General features: G+C 42.9%; 1 protein-coding gene across 1 annotated transcript in view; it reads right to left on the bottom strand.

Annotated features, from left to right (window-relative positions):
* The window catches only part of LOC138246462 (alpha-tectorin-like), a 270,914-nt gene that overhangs the window by 201,653 nt on the left and 47,456 nt on the right, over nt 1–21,805 (bottom strand). The window contains exons 4-5 of the mRNA XM_069201099.1: nt 15,191–15,758; nt 2,715–3,301 (exon numbers count right to left, since the gene is read on the bottom strand). Of these exons, the coding sequence (XP_069057200.1) occupies nt 2,715–3,301; nt 15,191–15,758 (1,155 nt within the window). The remainder of the gene's footprint in view (nt 1–2,714; nt 3,302–15,190; nt 15,759–21,805) is intronic.

Genomic DNA, 21,805 nt, shown 5'->3' with positions numbered 1-21,805 from the left:
CACATAATCGCACAGTACACCCCAATCCACCACACTACAATCCACCCCACTACAATCTACCCAATCCATCCGACCTTATCCACACCAATCCACCCCACTCCAATCCAAACCACTCATCCCAATCCAGTCCATTCCAACCCACCCCAATCCGATGTGCCCCACTTCAGTTTGCCCCACTCCTAACCAAAAGAATCTGCACAGCTCAAAAACAATCTGCCCCACTCCAACCCAAAACAATCTGCCCCACTCCAATCCAAAACAACATGCCCCACTCCAATCCAAAACAATATGCCCCACTTCCAAGTCTCCCCTCCAATCTGCCTCTCTCAAATCCAAAACAGTCTGCCCCATTCCAAAACAATCTGCCCCACTGCAATTTTCTGCACTCCAATGAAAAACAATCTGCCCCACTTCAATCCCAAAAAATCTGCCCCACTCCAGTCCACCCCACTCCCATTTGCCACAATCCAATCCAAAACAATCTGTCCAACTCAAATCCACCCCACTCCAAACCAAAACAGTCTGCCCCACTCTAATCTGCCCCACTCCAGTCTTCCCCCTCCAATCCAAAGCAATCTGTCCCTCTCCAATCTGTCGCACTACAATCCAAAACAATAAGCTCCAATCCAATCCACCCCACTTCACCCCAATCAAATCCACCCCACTCCATCCCATTTGACCTCACTCCAGTCCATCCCACTCCCATCCAATCCACCCTCATACCAATTCATTCCACCCCACTCCAATCCAATCCATTTCACTCCAATTACCCTAATACAAATGCCCCACTCCCAATCCAAAACAATCTGCCCCATTGCAGTCTGTCCCACTCCAATCCAAAGCAATCCTTCCCATATCAATGTGTCGCACTCCAATCTGCCCCATTCCAATGCAAAACAATCTGCTCCACTCCAGTCCAAAACAATCTGCCCCACTTCAATCCAAACAACCTGCCCCACTCAAATCCATTTCAGTCAGCCCCATTGAAATCTGCCTCACTCCAAACCTCCCCATTTCAATTCAGAACTACCTACCCCATTCCAGTTTACCCCACTCCACCCTGCCCTACTCCAATCCCAAACAACTCACACTAATCCAAAACAATCTATCCGACTCCAATCCAATCGACCTCATCTCACCCCAGTCCAATTCTGCCTACTCCATCCCATTTCTCCGACTCCAATCTACCACAGTCCACCCCACCCCAACCCACTCTAGTCCAATCCACCCCAATCTACCCCACTCCAGTCCGATCAACCCCACTCCAATCCAAACTATCCTACTCCAATCTAACCCACCCCTCCACTCCAAACCTACCCGATCCACCCCACTCCAATCAAGTCCACCGCTACTCAATCCATCTCACTTTAATCCAGTCCTCCCACACTACCCCAGTCCATCTCACTCCAATGCAATCCTCTTTAATCCACCCCATTTCAGTCCAATCCAGTCCACATTAATCCACCCTACTCCCCTCTAATCCTGCCCACTCCACCTTAATCTACCTCACTTTAATCCAGTCAACCCCTCTTCACTCATCCACCCCTCACTGATCCGGTCCACCCCGCACCCATCAAATTCACCCCACTCCAATACAATCCATCCAATTCCAATCAAATCCAACCCATTCCAGTCCAATCCACCACAATCCACTCCAATCCACCCCACCTCACCCCACCCCAATCCAATCCTCCACCCAACTCCAATCCATCCATCCCATAGCACTCCAATCTATCCCACCTGAATGCAATCCACCCATCCCATCCCACTCCAATCCACCCCAATCCAATCCCACCCCAATCCAATCCACACCACCCCAAGCCATTCCAGTCTATCCCACTGCAGCCCACCATGCCCCAATCCAATCCACTCCACTTCAATCCACCTACTCAACTCCAATCCACTCATTCTATCCCTATCCAATCCACCACATCCCAGTTCAGTTCACCCACTCCAATCCATCCATCCAACCCCTCTCCAATCCATCCAGCCCACCTGAATCCAATCCAGTCCACCCTACTACAGTCCTATCCACCTTACTCTAGTCCATTCCACCCCTCTCAAATCCAGTGAACCCAATCTACCCTACCTCACTCTAATTCAATCTATCCCACTCCAGTTGAATCCAATCCACCCCACACAATCCAATCCACCCCCAATCCCATCCACCTCACCCCATTTTATTCCATCTCTAATCAAGTCCACCCATACCAACCCACCATACTGCACTCTATCCCAGTCCAATCCATCCCTCTCTAGTCCAATCAAATCCACCCCACTACCTCAATCCACTCCAACCCACTCCACCCTATTCCATCCCACTCCACTCCACTCTACGATACTCTCTGAACTCTATTCCCCTCTTCCAAAATGCCTACTGCTCCTACTCTACTACATTCCAACAAATCCACTCCATGACACTTTTCTTCCCCACTCCACGCTGACCCTCCACACCTCTAACTTTTTGCCATGCTGAACAGCAGCCACACTGTTGTACAACATGGTTAAACACATTGCCAAAGTCAATAGCTCTTGTATAGGCAAGACTTATTGGCTTTGCAAATGCTTGTTTTCACCTTGGGGTTCTGAGAGACATTAGAGACACTTGAGCTTTGCTCTCATTCTCTGTTTGATAACACAGCTACCCATTTATATTTCTACATATCACTCTTAAATTAAACATTTCAGGGTATTGAATACCTTAATAGCATTACCTTGACAGAACCTCTCTCAAGAGTGATCAGGTAACCCTTGGCCCGCACAGAGACAGTTGTGGTGGCTGAAACACCATTTACCCAGTTGTTGTTCTTGACTTCTACGCTGAAGAATGTCAAAGAATCTGAAGGTGCGCACAGTTCAGATAGAATGTAAGTGCAGTTGCTCCAAAAGCTGTATACTGTCCCATCAAAAGTGCTGTAGTGGGTTCCTCTGGATGCCTGGCAATTCCCCTCTGGTGGTACTCGGCATTCAAATACCCCATCAGTGTCTACACAGTCTTCCTCTTGGGCACACATTGCACTGGAGCAGTGGGCTTTGCTGGTAGTCTCATTGCATCTACAGATGGTCAGACAGTCTATTCCTCTCCAGGTCTCTCCAGCTAGATAGTGCCTGTTGTTATATGTGCAGCCACACTGTCTCAGATGTATACAGTCTGTGCCATTGAGCACAAACCCGTGGTCACACTGGCATCCTTCTTCACATGGGACTGGGCAGCGGGAGGTTACTGAATGATTGCTGCATGCGGCCGGGCATGAAGATCCACAGAGTTCATAGTGAGTGTTTTCTTTTGGACATTTCATTTCTGGAATACATGAATAAAATAATGACATACCACAGTTACTAAAGGGCCTCTGGAGTGGGAGAGCTGGACAGCTGAGCAACTACGGAAAACGCAGGTGGAGAGGGAAATTAAGAGTAGTAGAACAGAGCTAAAGTAAGGACAGATTGTGGGTAGATGATGAAAGTAACTGGCTGAGGATGAAGACTGCAAACTTTAAGAATAGAGAGAAAATGTGAACAAAAGTGTGGCGAGAGAGCAGGAAAAGGAGAAGTGATACAAAATGGTAGAATGATAAGCTGAGAAGTTTCAGGGAAGATGGCAGACAGATGCTGTGTATGATGAGATATCAATATATATAAAGTGACAAATTATGGATGGAAGGGCAGAAATATAGAAGGATGGCAGAGTACGGGTTGTGGATCGAGACCTTCTGCCAAGCACCACAACAGTATCACACACAACCACCTTAGCTGTATCCTCCTCAACACCCGCTCCGTCCACAAGCAAGCCGTTGAACTCTGGGACCTACTCACCTCAGCCTCCCCAGACGTCGCCTTCCTCACCGAAACCTGGATGAACTCCTCCTCGGAACCTGACGTCGCCATAGCCATCCCTGAAGGATATAAGATTACCTGCAGAGACCGCACCAACAAACCGGAAGGGGGAATCGCCATAGTCCACAAGAACACCATCAGGATCTCAACCAACACCAATGACACCATCGATGCCGCTGAACACTTACACTTCTAGATTTACGTAAACGCCAACACCACTCTCAGAGGAATCCTTGTCTACAGACCCCCAGGCCCCGAACACAGTTCAGCAAATCCATCGCCGACACAATCAGCACCCAGGCCATCGCCTCTACGGACTGCATTATCCTTGGCGACTTGAATTTTCACCTAGAGAACACCAACAACAGCAACTCCTCCGCCCTGTTTGACAACCTCGCCAACCTCGGGCTCAAACAACTTGTCACAATGCCCACCCACTCAGCTGGCCACACGCTCGACCCTGTCTTCTCCGCCAGTAGCCATGTCACCTTCAGCCACACCACAAACTCCACTGGACCGACCACCGCTGTGTCCACTTCACCTTCCAAAAACCCACCGCTCATCACCACCCACAACAGATCCCCCGCCGCAGCTGGAACAAGATCTCGGGAGACCAGCTGATCTCCACTCTCGCCTGTGCCCTGCCACCCAGCACCATCAACCCCAACACAGCCGCCCACAACCTCAAACAGTGGTTAGACGACTGCGCCACCACCCTCGCTTCGCTCAGGAAACCCTCCAACAACCGCACCAGCACTAAAGCAATCCGGTTCACCACCGACCTTCAGGCCTCCAAGCGGGAGTGCCGTAAAATCAAGAAGAAGTGGAGCCATGAACAAACAGAGAGCAACCACGCCGCCCTCAAGACAGCCATCAGCAAGCACCACCCAGCTCATCTGGACCACCAAAAGATCTTTCTACAAAGATTGCATCGACAACAATGCGCACAACAGCAAAGAGCTCTCCAGCATCGTCAAAGAACTCGCCAACCCCAAGTCCTGCTCCATCAACCCCCCTCCTTCGCAAAACCTCCTCTACTCCCTCGCCACCTTTTTTCATCGCAAGATCACAGACATCTACAGCAGCTTCAACTCCTCAACCCCCACGACCACCGCAGCCACCACTAACCCCAACGCACCCAGGCACACCAACCTCTTGCTCACCTGAACCCACACCAACGACAAGGACACCACCAAGACCATGAGCACCATCCCATCCGGATCACCCTCCAACCCCTGCCCCAACCATGTCTTCAACAAAGCGAGCCACATCCTCGCCCCCCAACTCCGTATGATCAACAGCTCCTTCGAGACTGCCACCTTCCCGGAGAGTTGGAAACAGGCTGAAGTCAACGCCCTGCTAAAAAAGCCCAAGGCAGACCCCGGAGACCTCAAGAACTACCGGCCCATTTCCCTCCTTCCCTTCCGGGCGAAGGTCATCGAGAAGATCGTCAGCGGCCAACTGACCCGCTTCCTGGAGGACAACAGCACGCTAGACATCTCCCAATCCGGATTCCGTAAGAACCACAGCACCAAGACCGCACTCATCACGGCAACCGACGACATCAGGACCATGCTTGACAAAGACGAAACCGCTGCCCTCATCCTCCTAGACGTCTCGGCAGCCTTCGACACCGTCTGTCACCACATCCTCCGCACAAGCCTCTACAACGCTGGGATCCACCACAAGGCCCTGGACTGGATCACATCCTTCCTCTCCGGTAGAACTCAGAGAGTCCGCCTTCTTCCTTTCCTGTCTGAAGCCACAAAGACCATCTGTGGCGTTCCCCAAGGATCCTCTCTCAGCCCAACTCTTTTTAAAATCTACATGGCTCCGCTCACCAACATCATCCGATCTCACGGCCTCAACATCTTCTCCTATGCAGACGACACCCAGCTGATCCTCTCACTCACCAAGGACCCTGCCACTGCAAATACCAATCTCCACGATGGACTGCATGCCATCGCCAACTGAATGGACAAGAGCTGCCTCAAACTGAACTCGGACAAGACTGAGATTCTCATCCTCAGCTCCAACCACTCTGCATGGGATGACTCCTGGTGGCCGGCCACCCTAGGAACCGCACCATCTCCCACCACCCACCCATGCAACCTAGGTTTCATCCTAGTCTCATTGCTCACCATTATCCAGCAAATCAATGCCGTCTCATCTTCTTGCTTCAACACCCTCCGCATGCTTTGCAAGACCTTAAAAGGAATCCCATCGAAACCAGAAGGACAGTCATCCGCGCCCTTGTCAGCAGCAGACTGGACTACGGCAATGCGCTCTACGCAGGAACAACGACCAAGCTCCAGAAGAAACTGCAACGTATACATAACACCTCCGCACGCCTCATCCTCAACATCCCACGACCACATCTCAGCCCACCTCAGAGACCTACACTAGCTCCCCGTCAACAAGAGGATCACCTTCAAACTCTTCATCCACGCCCACAAAGCTCTCCACAACGCAGGCCATGCCTACCTCAACGAGCGACTCACCTTCCACACGCCCATCGGCCAACTCCGCTCCGCCAACCTCGCCACCGTTCCCCGCATCCATCGAACTACAGCTGGCAGCAGATCCTTTTCCCACCTCGCTGCCAAAACCTGGAACTCCCTCCCTGTCCACCTACGACAGACCTAGGACTTCCTGACCTTCAGGAAACGCCTCAAGACCTGGTTATTCGAGCAGTAGCAACCCTTCCCCCCCTCCCAGTGCCTTGAGACCCTAACAGGTGAGTAGCGCGCTCTACAAGTGATTGATTGATTGATCGATTGAGTAACTAATGGCAATGGATAGATGGGTGGATAGAGACCATAATATATAGAAGAAAACAATGCTGAATGGATAAAAGAAGGGTAGTTGAAAGGATATAATTATTAAATATGTTTAAATGGTGAACAGGTGAAGAGAATACTGAATGAGAAAGAGATTAACACAAACTTTGTTGGATAAATTGAAAGACACAAATAGAATTGCTCTAGACGGGCATAACCTTTCACGGCAAAAAAGAATGATGGGTACTTGGAAAGAGAGAGATGGCTGCATTAACAAAAGTTAGAAATGTTTGTTGAAAAAGAGTTTAGTACACAACATATACTTTGAAAAACATGTAGTTAGAGCTCATTTTCTGAGATCATGTATGACTTGGAGAGGGAGTCCCTCCATAAATCGCCTCTCCACATGTAGAGGTAGAGGAATCGAAGATTGTTTGCCAATTCGCTATAAAGGCGATGGCCACCGCCACAGGGGCACTACCCTTATGCTCCAAACACCCTCACTTTTCAAGGCAGGCCGTCCAATGCAGATTTTACCTGCTGGGTTTTACATTGTTTAACTGGGAAGTAACAAATCAACAATGACACCCAAAACTCCCTGTGCATCAGGGCCAAGGTTTTCTTGTTTCCCCAGAAACTGAAAGAATAAGGCCCATATTTATACTTTTTTTGCTCCGCGTTTCCGTCATTTTTTTAAGCAGAAGCGGTGCAAACTGGGGTGTGGCTTGGCGGCCTTCAACGATGGCTGCATTCCACGGAGCTCCATGACCCCGGCAGGAGTCAGGAGAGCAGGCTGATACTCGTGGGCAAATTTTATGTTCCTGCAGTAGAGAAGAGTTGGGGGAACATGCCTGGAATATAGTATGCCTCTTAAAAGGACTTCAGAGGTACTTTTAAGCCCTCTTTGTTGATTTTTATGGCAGTCTTGTGTGGAATTTCATTGGGTCCGCCATTTTGTTTTTTCTTTTTACCTCACAATTTTCTTTTTCAAGTATGCTTCGCTGCCTGAAAGATTCCCTTTGCATTTTTTGACCTACAAGTGTGTGTTTTTACGCTCTTTGCTCACCGTGCCTTGCCTTTTAGAGCATTTTTGTCCAGCTTTCTTTTGTTTTTCGCTCTATTCTCTTCTCTCTCTTACTTTATAAAGTATATATTTTATGACATTTTGGGCAGAATTATATTTTTGCTTATGGGCAGATCCAGGAACCTTCAATTGACTATTAACAAAGTACAGAACAATAAAAGTTCTGATAATATTCCTTTATAACTCCTTTGCTCCTTTATCAAACATGGAAAGTACAGGAGCTACTTCTCTTGATGTTACATCTTCAACACCTGTTTCTCCTCTTGCTCTTGTGAATAAAGTTTTGTCCAAGCTTCCGGTAATGGTCTCGACGTCCACAAATAAGAAAGCTAAAAAGGATCCTCCATCTCCTATTAAAGTTGTAGATACCCTATCTATGGAATTACTTCTTGAGGAAATAAGGGCGCTTAAACCTTAAATGGAAGATACAAATAAACAGTTATAAATATTGGATGACAAATGGTCTCTTGTGGAGAACTGAGTCTCTTGTGTGGAACAAAGAGTGGAAGGGCTTGAAGATTCAGTTACATCGATTCAATCTTTACAATCTGAAGTTGCTATGTTGAAAAAGCATGCAGATGATATAGAAAATCGGAACGGCAGGAATAATTTACGTATTTATGGTCTACCTGAAGGAATTGAAGGTTCAGACCCTTTTCCTTTCTTTCAAGCATTTCTGCCCAAGATTCTGGACCAGCCTACTCCTCCTGTTTTGAATATACAAAGAGCGCATAGACTTGGTAATCCTTCACATTTGGCTTCAACATCAAAGAAACCAAAAGGAATAATACTTTATTTTTTGGAGTATACAGACTTGCTAAGGGTTCTCAGAGCAGCAAGAGCTAAAGGTCGGATCACGTGGTCAGGTTCCAATCTTTTTTTTTGCTCAGGATTATGCTAAATCAACGGCAGACAAACAGAAGAAATTTCTAGATATGCGTCCGGCATTGAGGTCGCTTAATGCTCGGTATGGTCTTTCCATCCGTGCTTGTTCAAGGTGACTTACAATAATAAGACTACAACATACGAGGACCCAGTATTACTTCAACGGTATATTGATTCTTGTAGAGGTAAAATAATGGACACTTCCAAAATATCAGAGACTTGAATATTGTATTGATTGTTTTTTTTTATTTTATCTTGCTCTTGTTTAATGGATGTGCCCTTAGTTGGTTCATTGTAATGTTAAACGTGTTTGATTATTTAAGGGATTTGAATGGTTCCTTTGTTTCTCTCTTTTTAGATCTTTATGCATTCAATGTGCCCGTCTTTTGTGGTTGCAACCTGTGTGGTTGGATCTCCCTTCCCTTCCGTGTCTGCGGTTATGGAGTGAAGGTTGCGTTGTCCTCCTTTTCTGGTTTCACCACCCTCACGTTTTTGTCTCATAAGCATGTTTTTATTATTCATTCAGTGTTCCTTTTGTAGTTTTCCTGTTTTCTTCTATATTTTATTCTCTTTGTTTTCTTTAACTTCATCTCCTCCATCTCCTCTGAATTTTCTTTATTTTCTTTTCTTTTTTCTTTTTTTTCATGTTTATACTTCTATTTTTCACTTTCTGTTCACTAAATATTTTCGTTTGGTTCAATTTCTTCATACTAATATGTGGTTTGTATGCAATAATCTCATGATCATATTACTTATTATTTATATTAAATGACATTTAGATTTCTTTCAGGGAATGTTAAAAGTTTGGGATCCCCAATAAAACATCAAAGAGTTTTAACTCATATTTTAAAATTGAAAGCTGATATTGCCCTGTTACAAGAAACTCATATAACAAGTGCTGAGGTGGCCAAACTTAAAAGACAATGGGTGGGTCATGTTTTTGCCTCTCCTGGTACGGGGAAAAGAAATGGGGTTACTATACTCTGTCATAAAACTACGAATATTTCTGATTTTTCCCAAGATTCTGATGAGCAGGGTAGATGGGTTATAGTTTCAATGAATAATAATAAAGTACCTTTAACTATATTTAATGCTTATGTTCCAACCCAACCTGATAAATCCTTTTGGAATGAAATATTAGCTAAGTTAATGACTCTTTAGGATGAATATTTAATTTTTGTAGGAGATTGCAATATGGTTATGGATCCCTTTCTTGATCGTAATTCTAACTCTAGATTTGTAATATCCACCATATTTTCACAGTTTACCTCCATGATTAAAAAAAAGCATTAACAGATATTTGGAGATTGTGTAACCCCACATTACAGGAATTCTCTTTTTTTTCTCAAGTGCATTCTTCCCAATTGAGGATTGATTATTTATTTGTCTCACAGCATCTCGTTTAACATGTTTTGAGTTCGGAAATTGGTTCCATGTTAATATCAGATCATGCTCCAGTGAGTTTGGATCTTGATATTATGCCACATAAACAGCCAAGTAACAGATTTAATAACTCATTATTTCTTGATACTAATTTTACTCAGCTTTTTGAGAAGTGTGCTACACAATTCTTTGTAGGAAACAATACCCCCCAGCTTTCTGTTTAGAATACTTGGGATGCATTCAAAGCGGCCTCTAGGGATTTTATTATTTCTTATGTTGTCAATAAAAGGAAAACTGCTAATAAAAAGTTATTTAGCTTAATGGATCGTATTAAACAGCTAGAAAACCTGTATTACTCTTCCAAGTCTAAAAGTTGTCTTAATTACTTACTTCAAGCTAAATTCACTTTTAATAAAAACTCGACTGATATTGCTAATTCTTATCCTCTTAGGTCCAGTGCTAAGTATTATGAGGGCCAAAATAAATCAGCAAAACATTTAGCAAATTATCTTAAAATTAAAAAAGATAGAACAAGGATAGAATCTATTTATAACTCTTCCCACCTTTTATTACACAAGAATGAAGATATTTTAGATGAATTTGTTCATTTCTTCACACAGTTATACACCCCTGATTCTGTTCCCAAGCAGGAGCTTATTGGGGAATACTTGTCTACCATTAATTCACCTGTACTTCCCTCTTTTGAGTTTACTGCTCTTGATAATGATATCTCTCTTAAAGACATTCTAAATGCACTAAATCTTATTAAAAAAGGTAAAGCTCCTGGCCCAGATGGCTTTACTATTGAATTCTATTTGCATTTTTCTAAATTATTAGTTCCAAGATTATTTAATCTTTTTACTTATTTTGTTAACGCAAAGTCTTCTGGAGGGTCTTTTCAGGAGGCTTTAATTGTTATTATACTAAAAGATAACTAAGATCCAAAGTTTTGTAAGAATTTTAGACCTATAATCCCTTGTGAACTTAGATTATAACATTTTTGCTAAAATTATTGCTATGCGTTTCAAATTGATACTCCCTAAGTTAATTGGTAAAGAGCAATCTGGCTTTATTAAAGGATGTTTATTATCAGACAACACATGCTTATTTTTTAACATTTTAGGTAAATCTGTGACATATAGGGGATTCACTTTCTGCAATTCCTCCTGATGCTGAAAAAGCTTTTGAATGTGTTAACTAGTTCTTTATTTTTTCAACGCTTTCATGGTTTAGCTTAGGAACTAAATTTATAAATCTTATCTTATTACTATATTCCTCTCCTAAGGCTGCTATTTATCTAAATGGTCTCATCTCTCCCTCGTTCTGACTTCACAGAGAAGTTCGTCAGGGATGTCCGTTATCACCGCTTTTGTTTGTTCTTGCCTTGGAACCCTTTTTATTGAAACTTAAGGCTAATACAAATTTACATGGTTTCCAGTTTGGTGAAGGACAGATACAATTTTTGGCTTATGCTGATGATATCTTACTTTTTATGTCAAATCAGAAATCTTCACTTTCTTCTTTTCTTTCTGAAGTAGGACATTTTGCTTCTATTTCAAGGTATAAGTTAAATAGGGAAAAGTGTGAAATTCTTCCTTTAAATAAATGTTGCCTTCCGGATGACGTTAAATCTTCCAATTTACACTGGAATAATGATCAAATTAAATATCTTGGTCTTTGGCTTAAACCTTCATTTCAGGATACAATTTCTTGTAATTTTTTGCAATTATTTTGTAGTCTTGATTTCTTTTATCTAAATGGAACCCTTTATTTTTATCCTGGTGGGGTATATTAGATTCTCTAAAGATTACTTCCTTCCTATCATTCTCTTTTATTTATCAAATATTCCAATTAATATTCCAAATAGTTAACTTAAGAGGTTGAACTCTATTTTAGCTAAATTCTTATGGAATAATAAGAGATCCAGAATGTCTCTCCAAAAATTGATGAGACCTAAAATTCACGGAGGAGTAAATTTTCTGAATCTTCACTCTTATCATATGGCTTTTTCTCTTAAGCAGGCTTTCTGTTTATTGACCGAAGATGTTTCTACTTTTTTTACCTTTATGGGTTGAAGTTGAAAAGTCCTTTGTTGTTCTTTACATGTTTCTGGAAGTATTAACTTTGTCAAAAAAAACATCATCTATCTCCCTCCCGATTTTGAAAAATTCATGCAGAATTCTGCAACCTATTTTTGCTTCATACAATGGAGACAGAATGCAATTTCTGAATTCATCAATATGGTATAAAAAACTCATCAAGTTGCATAATAAAACCATCTACTGGAAACCGTGGCATTTGAATGGGTTAAGATGGGTTCATCCACTCTTTGACAATGATTCCCCTATTTCTTTTGAGCAAGCATGATTTCTTTTTTCATTTCCATCCTCTTTTAATAAGAAATATGATGCTCTAATACATGTTGTAAATACTTCTTATCAATCTTTTCCAGTTCAGCAAGCACCATTGGTCCGTCCTTCTCCAATTAAGAACCTGTTATTACAAGCTGCATCAGCTTCTAGTATTTATCAAACAATTACATCTCTTCCTGAAGATAGACCTAAATCAGCAATAGAAATACAATAGGAGAAAGATTTGGCTATTTCACTTTCACCTTCTTTATGGAATAAAGTGTGGATTAAAATACGAAAGGCCTCAAGAGCAGCTAATGCAATTCAAACTTTATTTTTTATATATAATAGGTTATTAATTACACCTTCATCTTTACATAAAAATAATTTTAACCTTTCGCCCTATTGTTGATCTTGTAGTGAGCCGGTTTCAGATCTTAAACACATGCTCTTTGAGTGTCCATATACTTTTCAATTTTGGGTTAAAGTATGGAATCAAATTAATACTATTTTTAAAACTCAAATTTTCTTAACTTTTGCAAATATATTTTTAGGCAGCCTTGCCGCTGACTGGTTAAGTTTCCCAAAAAAATCTATTTTAATTTTAGATTTATTGTTGCCCGTTGCTTTTTGACAAATTATGAAAACTTGGAAGGACTCCTCTAAATTATCCTTTCGGGCTTGGTGGTATGGTATATGTTATAACCATCGGTTGGATAGAGCTTATGTTTACCCTGTATCCTTGGGTATTAAAAGAGACATGTTATGGATACCTATTACGAATTAACTAAACTCTTTAGCTTACTCTTCATGTAGTCATTTTCCTAGAAATTAGGAGGTTTCCAAACCACCATGAATTGTTTCTCTTTACTTTTTTATTGTACTTAATCCTACTGTTTATAACTCTTTCTACCAATATATTTACTATATGCATATATATTTGCGATTTAAAGTATTCATATATTTATTGTGCTTCTCATTAATGTACCCCTTAGGAAATTGAACTGTTATTGTTTTATTTATTTCTTGCAATCAAATGTGTGTATAACTTTTGAATATTGTATGAATCTTCAATAAACTTTCTCTTTAAAACTTAAAAAAAAAAGAAGCGGCGCAAACTAACTAAATACAGTTGTATTTTGTACGTTTGTGCTGCTTTTGCGTCAAAAAAATTACCCAAATGCGGTGCAAAAAAAGTATAAATATGGGCCTAAGTACCAAGCATACTGCCCTTACATGGTGAACACCGGGAACAGGATGGCAAGCACGACACCCTTTAAATGAGCCGAACAACAAAGTGATGGAATGAATGCTTACATTATTCTCAGCCACTGGCACCGGAAATCCCCAACATGGTTCCCGTGGCTAATTGATAAGGCCCATTAGCCTGAGAGAGGTTGTTTGTTTGTTTGCTTGATTTTTCGTAATGGGGGTGGAGGGGTGCCTGACAGTTCAGTCAGCGTTGCCTATATGAGCAGGAACAAGACTGATTTGCTTATGTCTGATCTCTGGCAATGTTGGTGAAAAACGATAGACTTTACTGTGTCCTGAGAATAAGGGCCAGATGTAGCAAAGGTTTTTACCCATTCTGTGTCTATGGGAAAAAGTGTTCGTACATATGGCCCTTAATATCTTAGGTTTATTGAAACATTCCTTCCATCGCTTTGTAGTTTTTTTGCAGTGGTTTAACTGATGCCCCTAAGTTCAAAAAAGTGTGACATCCAACTCTTCAGTGTTAACACAACCTACCATCACCACGACCTGACACTAATATACAGAGAGAAAAAAATGTGGGGCAGATGAACATCTGCAGATGATGATAGTAATGGGCGGGTGACATCTCTCATTGGTTAAATGGCTGGATGAATGAATGGGTGGATGGATGACATGTGGATGGATTAATGATTTATTTTCCCTGGATATGTGATAGTGACTGGTTTTATTTAAGTATCTGTGCAGTGCTTTACAATGAAGAGGTATCGTAGCAGGAACACCTTGAACATGAGATGTTGCACACCATGAGACATGTGTAAGTTACATGTACGAGTGATGACAGAAACCAGGATGTATTGAGGTTGCGGCATGTGAATGATGCGGAACCAGACGAAACACCGATTTTACGGATTTACACAGGTATTTACAATTTGGGGTAATAGGAAAAACGTGATTTACTCAGAATCGCATGATTTTTGGTCGGACGACCTCGCATCCCAGAATTTGGTTTTCGGTTTCAGAAACCCAGTCGCTAGACTGCTTCTTGAATGATGGACACATAAGTAGGTAAGTGGGTGGGAGCAAATAATAACGAATGGATGAAGGTGACTGGGGAATTTAGCGAAAGACAAAGGAATGGAGCGATGGAGAGATATGCGGAAGAACTGAGAGAAGAACTGATGGTGGGAAGCGGGGATACCTGTTTGGATGGGTGAAGGGGCCAGAGAATAGTGGAACAGAACATGGAGGATTGCAATACGGAAGACAAGACGCAGAGGTTAGAGGGGGAGAGATTAACGGTTAAAATAAAGCCCAAGGTAGATGGACAGACATACAGGGGAAGCGATGTGTGGACAGACAGAAGGATAGATCATAAGAGCGAAAGAAAGACGCACGCAGTAGGGGAAGGCTGCAAAAGGGGAGAACGGCAGATGAATGGGAGCGGTTGATGCTTTCGGGTGATGTGGCAGATAAGTGCAGGAAGGATGAAGAGATGATTCGGGTTGGGGGATGGATTAAGGGGCTGTACGTATGGAAGCATGGATATATGGATGGATAGATAGGTGGATGGCGAGCGCAGCGGAAGTACTGAAGCCAGGATAAATGGAGGATGGAAGAGGAACACATTGACAATAATGTAGATGTGAACGGACTCTTACCGCACTCCGTGCGCTCTCTCCACTGCTGAATAGTGTTTCCTTGTCTCTGGCACTGCTGGGCAAAGCTTTGAATCATTGAACAGAAGGTCCGTTTGACATCACCAGTGACGCACATATTGTAAACACAGTCTGCGAGGATGGTGATATTATCCCGTCCACCGTCACATCGTGAAAAGGGACCTTTGGGGTCAGTGATAACCCCACAGCGCCTCTTCGAGAAGTAGAAGGCCACGTTTTCCACACTACACGCAGGCACACGGTTTGTTATTGCACATATAGAAGTATAGGCTGAAACTTGCCAGCTTTTAACAAAATGGGCCACGTCCTCCATCACCGATCCACTTGGACCCCTAAGGTCGTCATCACGAATGCCATTAAAGTCTCCACAGAGCCCACATACTGCACCCGAGTAGGCACCAGGCACGGTCACCTCTACTACATATTGAGTCAACTCGTAGGACACCACAATCCCAAAGGCGGCTTCAACCACAACAGCAGAACCAATGAGGTTTACCTGGAGCAGTCCTGAAAGAAGTGAAATGGGCAAGTCCCACGTGCTTCCGTTGACCTGCAAGAGAATACATCTGGCATCAGAATGCTTCTCCCTCTTGTCAACTTCACAGCATTGCCACTGATATTTGATGCAATTAAAACAACACTCCTGGAAGGCAGCCTATGTTTGATGTACTATCATTAGGAAGGGGTCAACTGCACACCAATTAAATAACCCCAACAGTCATTATTGATTTTGCAATGACTAATGTCCTGTAAAACTATTCCTCAAAAAAGGTACCAAAGCAAAAGTCACGTTTTTACTTTACTGGTTCTCGCTCCACTGTGAATCCGTCCAGAATACTGTATAAAGTTAAGTCAAATGTTGCTGAGGATAATGCGCAGAATTTACTACCAGCCTGTTGTGTAGGCCTAACCAGGACTCTGATGTAATAACTCACGCTCGATACTGCGGTATGGGCTAAGCAGGGACAATGTGTGCTCTAGCACGCTGTGCTCACTTTCTATGTGAATGTTTGAGCTCAAAATGGGGTGTTTTATGGTGTTGAATATTGTTGTAAGATTGAAGCTTACCTAGTATGCATATGTATGTAGTAGGTTTGTGTATGTGTATACTAGACACCAGGAGAGGATATTACAGCATATTTCAAATTGAGGCTGTGAACAGACACCTTAGTTTCTGCCCAAGCAAATCTTTATTTGATGCAGAAGTCATGAATTTAGTTGCATTTGTGATTGTGGGCTTCTTCCAACTAGGATACTGATGTGTATTCCTAATTACAAAATGCATGTGCGGGTTCAGCTTTAATGTAGATGTGTGGGTGTAGGGCATGGATTTCTGACGTCAGCTGGTACATTAATTTGTGGGCTTAACTAGGATACTTATGTGCGTGTGGCTTAGGTTGATAATATGTGTTCTCAGATATGCCAGTGATGCATAGATCCAGCAAGGACTTATTTGTGAGATTAAATATAAGACTGATATTTCACTTTATAAATGACTCTGAAGTGGATCTCCAGATACTTAGAAAGGACTCTGATCTGTTTAGAAGGAAAGAATACTGAATGGAAAACAGAAGGGTAGCACTAAATATAGCTGGAATAATAGAACTATTGATTATGTTTAACTGGTGAACAGGTGGAGAGAATAATGAATGATAAAGAGGTTAACACATACTTTGCTGGATACATTGAAAGACACACATGGAATTGTTCTAGAGGGGCACAGCGTTTCATTGAAAACAGAATGATGGCTGAAGTAGACTCCAATATGACCCTAATGATGAATAGACTTAGAAATGACTGCGATCTTTAGTCTCAAATATGACATCAACGTTTGAACTCAGAAAGGACTCTGATGTGGGGGCCCAGATAAGAAACTGATGCTTAGACTCAGAAATGACTCTGATGTGTAGATACAGAAAGGACTCTGACCAGGAGGCTCAAAAACACCAACATCTAGACTCAGAAGCGACTCTGAGGTAGAAGCCCAGAGAAGACACTAATGTCTAGACTCAGAAAGAGCCCTGATGTGTAGACTCAGAGAGGTCTTTGATGTGGAGGCCCAGACATGACACTGATGTTTAGACTCAGAAAGAGCCCTGATGTGTAGACTCAGAGAGGTCTTTGATGTGGAGGCCCAGACATGACACTGATGTTTAGACTCAGAAAGAGCCCTGATGTGTAGACTCAGAGAGGTCTTTGATGGGGAGGCCCAGACATGACACTGATGTTTAGACTCAGAAACGGCTCTGATGTGTGAGCTCTGAAACGAGCCCATTATGTAAGCTAGGAAAGGACTCAGTTGTTCAGAGGTAGGAAAGATTCTACAGTTAAGTTAAGAAAAACAACTTTGATGTAGAGGCTCAGATTGAACCATGTTTAGGCTCAGAAAGGATTTTGGATCTGGAGGCTAAAATGCGACACTGGTGAACAGGCTCACACACCGCTGTTATGTGCAGGCAAATGTATTACACTAATGTATAGACCCAGAAAGGACTCTGCGGTGGACGCCCAGATATGACGCTAATATCTAGACTCAGAAAGAGCTCTGATGTCTAGACTCAGAAAGGACTTTGATGTGAGGCCCAGATTTGACACTGATGTTTAGACTCAGAAAGGGCTCTAATGTGTGAGCTCTGAAAGGACTTTGTTGTGTAACTAGGAAACGACTCAGTTGATTAGTCTTAGGAAGGATTCTTTAATGTAAGCTAAGGAAGAACTTTGAAGTAGAGGCCCAGTTATGACACTGATGTTTAGACTCAGAAAAAAAATTGATGTTGTTGCTCAAATGAGACACTAATGAATGCAATCAGACAATGCTGTTATGGAGAGGATAACCTAGGCACTAAGCTATAAATACAGAAAGGGCACTGATGAGTGGGCTCTGAAAGGGCTCTGCTGTGTAAGCTAGGCAAGGACTCTGTTGTTTAGACTCAGAAAGGACTGTATTGTGTAAGCTCGGAAAGAACTTTAATGTAGACATTGATGTTGTGACTCAGAAATATTCGGATGATGGGGCTCAAGTAATAGACTCAGAAGAACTGAGATGTGCGGCTGATGAAGAACTCTGGTGTACAAATTCAGAGATGGCTCTGTTGTGTGGACTCAAAAACACTCATTTATGACACCAATGAAGAGACACATAAAGAACTGTGATATGAAGACTGATAAATAACTCTGATGTACAAATACAGAGATGACTCTGTTGTGTGGACTCAAAAAAAGACTGTTTTGTAAACTCAGAAATGACACGTGGAAGCTCAGCGATGAAACTGATGTTTAGACTCAGAAGGTAATCTGATGTGTAGACTCCGAAAGAACTGATGGATGATGAATTGTGACACTAATATTTATACCCAAAAAGAACTGTTATTACAAATTCCAAAAAAACACTTAAAGGGCTGTTGTGTAGGCTCAGAAAGGGCTGTTGTGTAGGCTCAGGAAGACTCTGATGTGGAGGATAAGATATGAGACATGTATAGACTCAGAAAGAACTATGATGTGCAGGGGCTTCCGTGGTCCACCTGCGGATAATGCGAATGGAGAATTCTATTTACCTGTATGCTGAGCTCGAGTTGAGGCGCACTTTGGAATAGATACTTACAATTTACAAGTTTGAGGCATCTCATCCAATTTGTATTGTTATACGTTTATTTGAATCATAGAATACTTACTAAATTGGTTTGACGATTGATATTGATTAAAATGTTGTTTTGGTACTGCCTGTCTTAACTCACCTTTTGTTGTGAAGCCTGTGTTTTTGCCATTGCTGCCATGAGCAAAGTACAGTAATCTAAGAGGCTATTCCTTAACTAGAAACTAGACTGTTACGGTAGTGAGAGGTTCCTTCCCCCTCTGTAACCCTGCTTCCTCATTTGGTGGCAGTGGTCAGGCTACGGGACCTGGGTCCAGAAGTATCTAATAACCTCGGAGTTAGATTTTGGGCCCAAAAGTTTTTTTCATTTCAATTTCTGCTTTCTTCGGTTTTCGCTCAGTTCTGGTTGGATCACTTTCACAGATTTTACTTTCTGACGTAGAACCGAGTTGAATGTTTTCACTTAGTTTTCCTTAAAAAATTTAAGAAAATCTGGCAACATTGTTCGCTCTGAACAGTCTCGGGACGAGGGAGATATTTGAAGACTGATCACTCATGGTGAGACACTAGGCGTAGAAAGCAGACTTTGAGATGTGACTTAGAATCTGGAAGGAAACCAGAGAATACAGATCACATCTGCGGAATAGGCATGAACAAACATCTCCTGTAAAAAATGCATGAGACAGAGTGGGCAGAAGCAGCTATCATCCATTAGAGAGTTCCTTTGTTGATACCACCCCAAGATGGAAGCATTTGAATAAAAGAGACATGCCCTAGGAGGGAAGACATTTTAACTAGCTCAGTCACTCTGAAGACGCATTTAGCTTCATTGATTGTAGTGGCGCAAACTTTGTAGTGAGTGAAAAATCAGGCTTAGATAAGGAGTACCTCATACTGACATATGTGGTATCTAGCTATAAGAAATGGTCTAACTCATTAGAAATGACATTTCAGATGCTGGTGGTATAGGAGAGGTGTTGGAATTAGAGGTATATGTTTATTTGGCGATTGCCCATGTACAGTAAGGATGCGGTGCCTGTTTTTGGTGGACACAACACTAATAGTACACTCTCAGTAAAGACATTCAGTTGAGAATGTTTGCGTTGATCTCTAACCTGGTAAAAAGTTCATAGACTCAACAAAAGATTCTCTGAAGTTGTGGTTATGATAAGCTTTATAATCTGATTATGAAGGATCATATCTTGAATATTTATTAACCGAGTTGCACAAGCATCATTAAGCGTAGGGAGCTTGGTGGATAGGTGTGCCAGCACATGGGTTTGAAGAAGGCACATGAGGGACCACAAGAAGGTTGGCCAAACCCTCAGCAGAACTGATGACCCTAAACTGCCCCAAACTTTAGACCAGGATGGAGGGACGCAGCACACATCAATGAAGAGGGAGGGTGGGTACCCACACGGAAGAAGACCTGTGAGAAGGACCAATGCTTTATCAGTCACCAGCAGGACCATAAGAGGGGAGCTGCCTCCCTACCCTAGCAGGCAGTCCACAGGGGTAGCAAGTGAGGCCCTGAGGGAAAACAGTTTCCAGCAGTTAAATAGACCATGACCTAATGTCTCTTAGTTCAAAGTTGGACCTTGAGTGTAAGCTGTTGCTTGCAGGGAGTGCTAAAAAAGATTTTCAGGAAGACTCAGTGAATGATCGTTGTAGTGGAATGATAATGTCCCTAAGGTAGAGCTGGAGGGTAGGAATGTTCATCGGGCAATGTAACCGCCCTCTGGTCATAGTCACCTTGGACTAGAGAGCAGTGGTTGTCCAGAAGAGAGTTACTGTGTGAACAAACATACCTGCAATCTGCATCCTAGGCTGTGAGTTGTCGCAGGTGGGGAGGGGTCATGAGAGGGTAAGCTCCAATGTTGCATCACTATAGGTGTCCAACGGAACTGGTTGTGATGGTAGGATTCTGGGAAGAATAAAGATAAGTAGGTGAGCCTAGCAGGAAGGACCCTGAGGGGTCAAGGAGGGGGGTGCACATGTGCCCTACAGATGCTGCCTGTTCTGTCAGAGCAACTGTTGACATGAGCCCTCACCAAGCAGACTCCGTATTGGCACAATGTTAGGCCCTCTAGTGTTGAATATGTAATGTGGGCAGTCCTGGACTGGCAGCTGAGTGTTTCACTCCAATGGTTTCAACCAGGGGATAGAGTTCCATTCTATGGGTGGTGCCCATGAATTGGCAGAAGTGTGAGTGGAAGGAGGTTGTCTGCAGCTGAAGGGTGTATCTTTCCACTGACAGAGAACCCAGAGACTTGGGAAGCCTTAGTAAGCCCCTTACGCCATAGATTGAGGCCAGGTTTTTTTTCCCCAGAGTGAGGAATGTCAGGATTTGCTTGGATGGCCCTCATGGGCAACTCTCAAAAACACTAGGGCTCTTTATAACCCTGAGGGGAGAAGCTCTAAACCCTGCTCTCTGAGAAGAGTGGGTTGACTTCCAGGTGTCCATTAACGGGACTGTGAGTCACACTGACACTGAAGCTGCAGCAACCTAACTGGAAAGTTGGGTTGGGGATCTCAGGCAGGGCCCGGTAAATAGTCTGAGAGTGCGTCCTTAAGGTGGAGTAAGTTTCAAGGTAAGTTGGAGGGTGGAAAGACCATATCAACTGAGGTCAAGGATACCCTGAGACTCTCTTCCTCCTGGACCTATGTGTGGGCCCAGTTGTTGGTGGCAAGGAAAGAGTCTTAGGCTCAGCACCTTATTCTAGCCTGAGATACTATCTAGTGGGGTATGTGGTTCTCCTAGCAGTAAAAACACTGAAAGGGCCCATCCTATGTCCCGATGGCCCCCGTTACCAGTAGGTGTTTTCTTGCTAACTCACAGGCTAGAAATAAAACCTATCCTAAGTACAGGAGTTGTACATTTACCTGTACGTAAATTGTCAGTCGTCTGGGTAGACAGATTACCAGATGTCAATGTTGCTAACTCAGTTGCAAGAGCACTGTGCTTGTACTTTGTGTTTATTCTGTTGTCTGCATTGTTCTCTTTA

The sequence above is a fragment of the Pleurodeles waltl genome, chromosome 7, assembly GCF_031143425.1.
Source record: "Pleurodeles waltl isolate 20211129_DDA chromosome 7, aPleWal1.hap1.20221129, whole genome shotgun sequence".
In the NCBI taxonomy this organism is placed as follows: Eukaryota; Metazoa; Chordata; class Amphibia; order Caudata; family Salamandridae; genus Pleurodeles; species Pleurodeles waltl.
The sequence above is the reverse complement of the archived record's forward strand: the minus strand, read 5'-3'. Positions and strand labels throughout refer to the sequence as shown.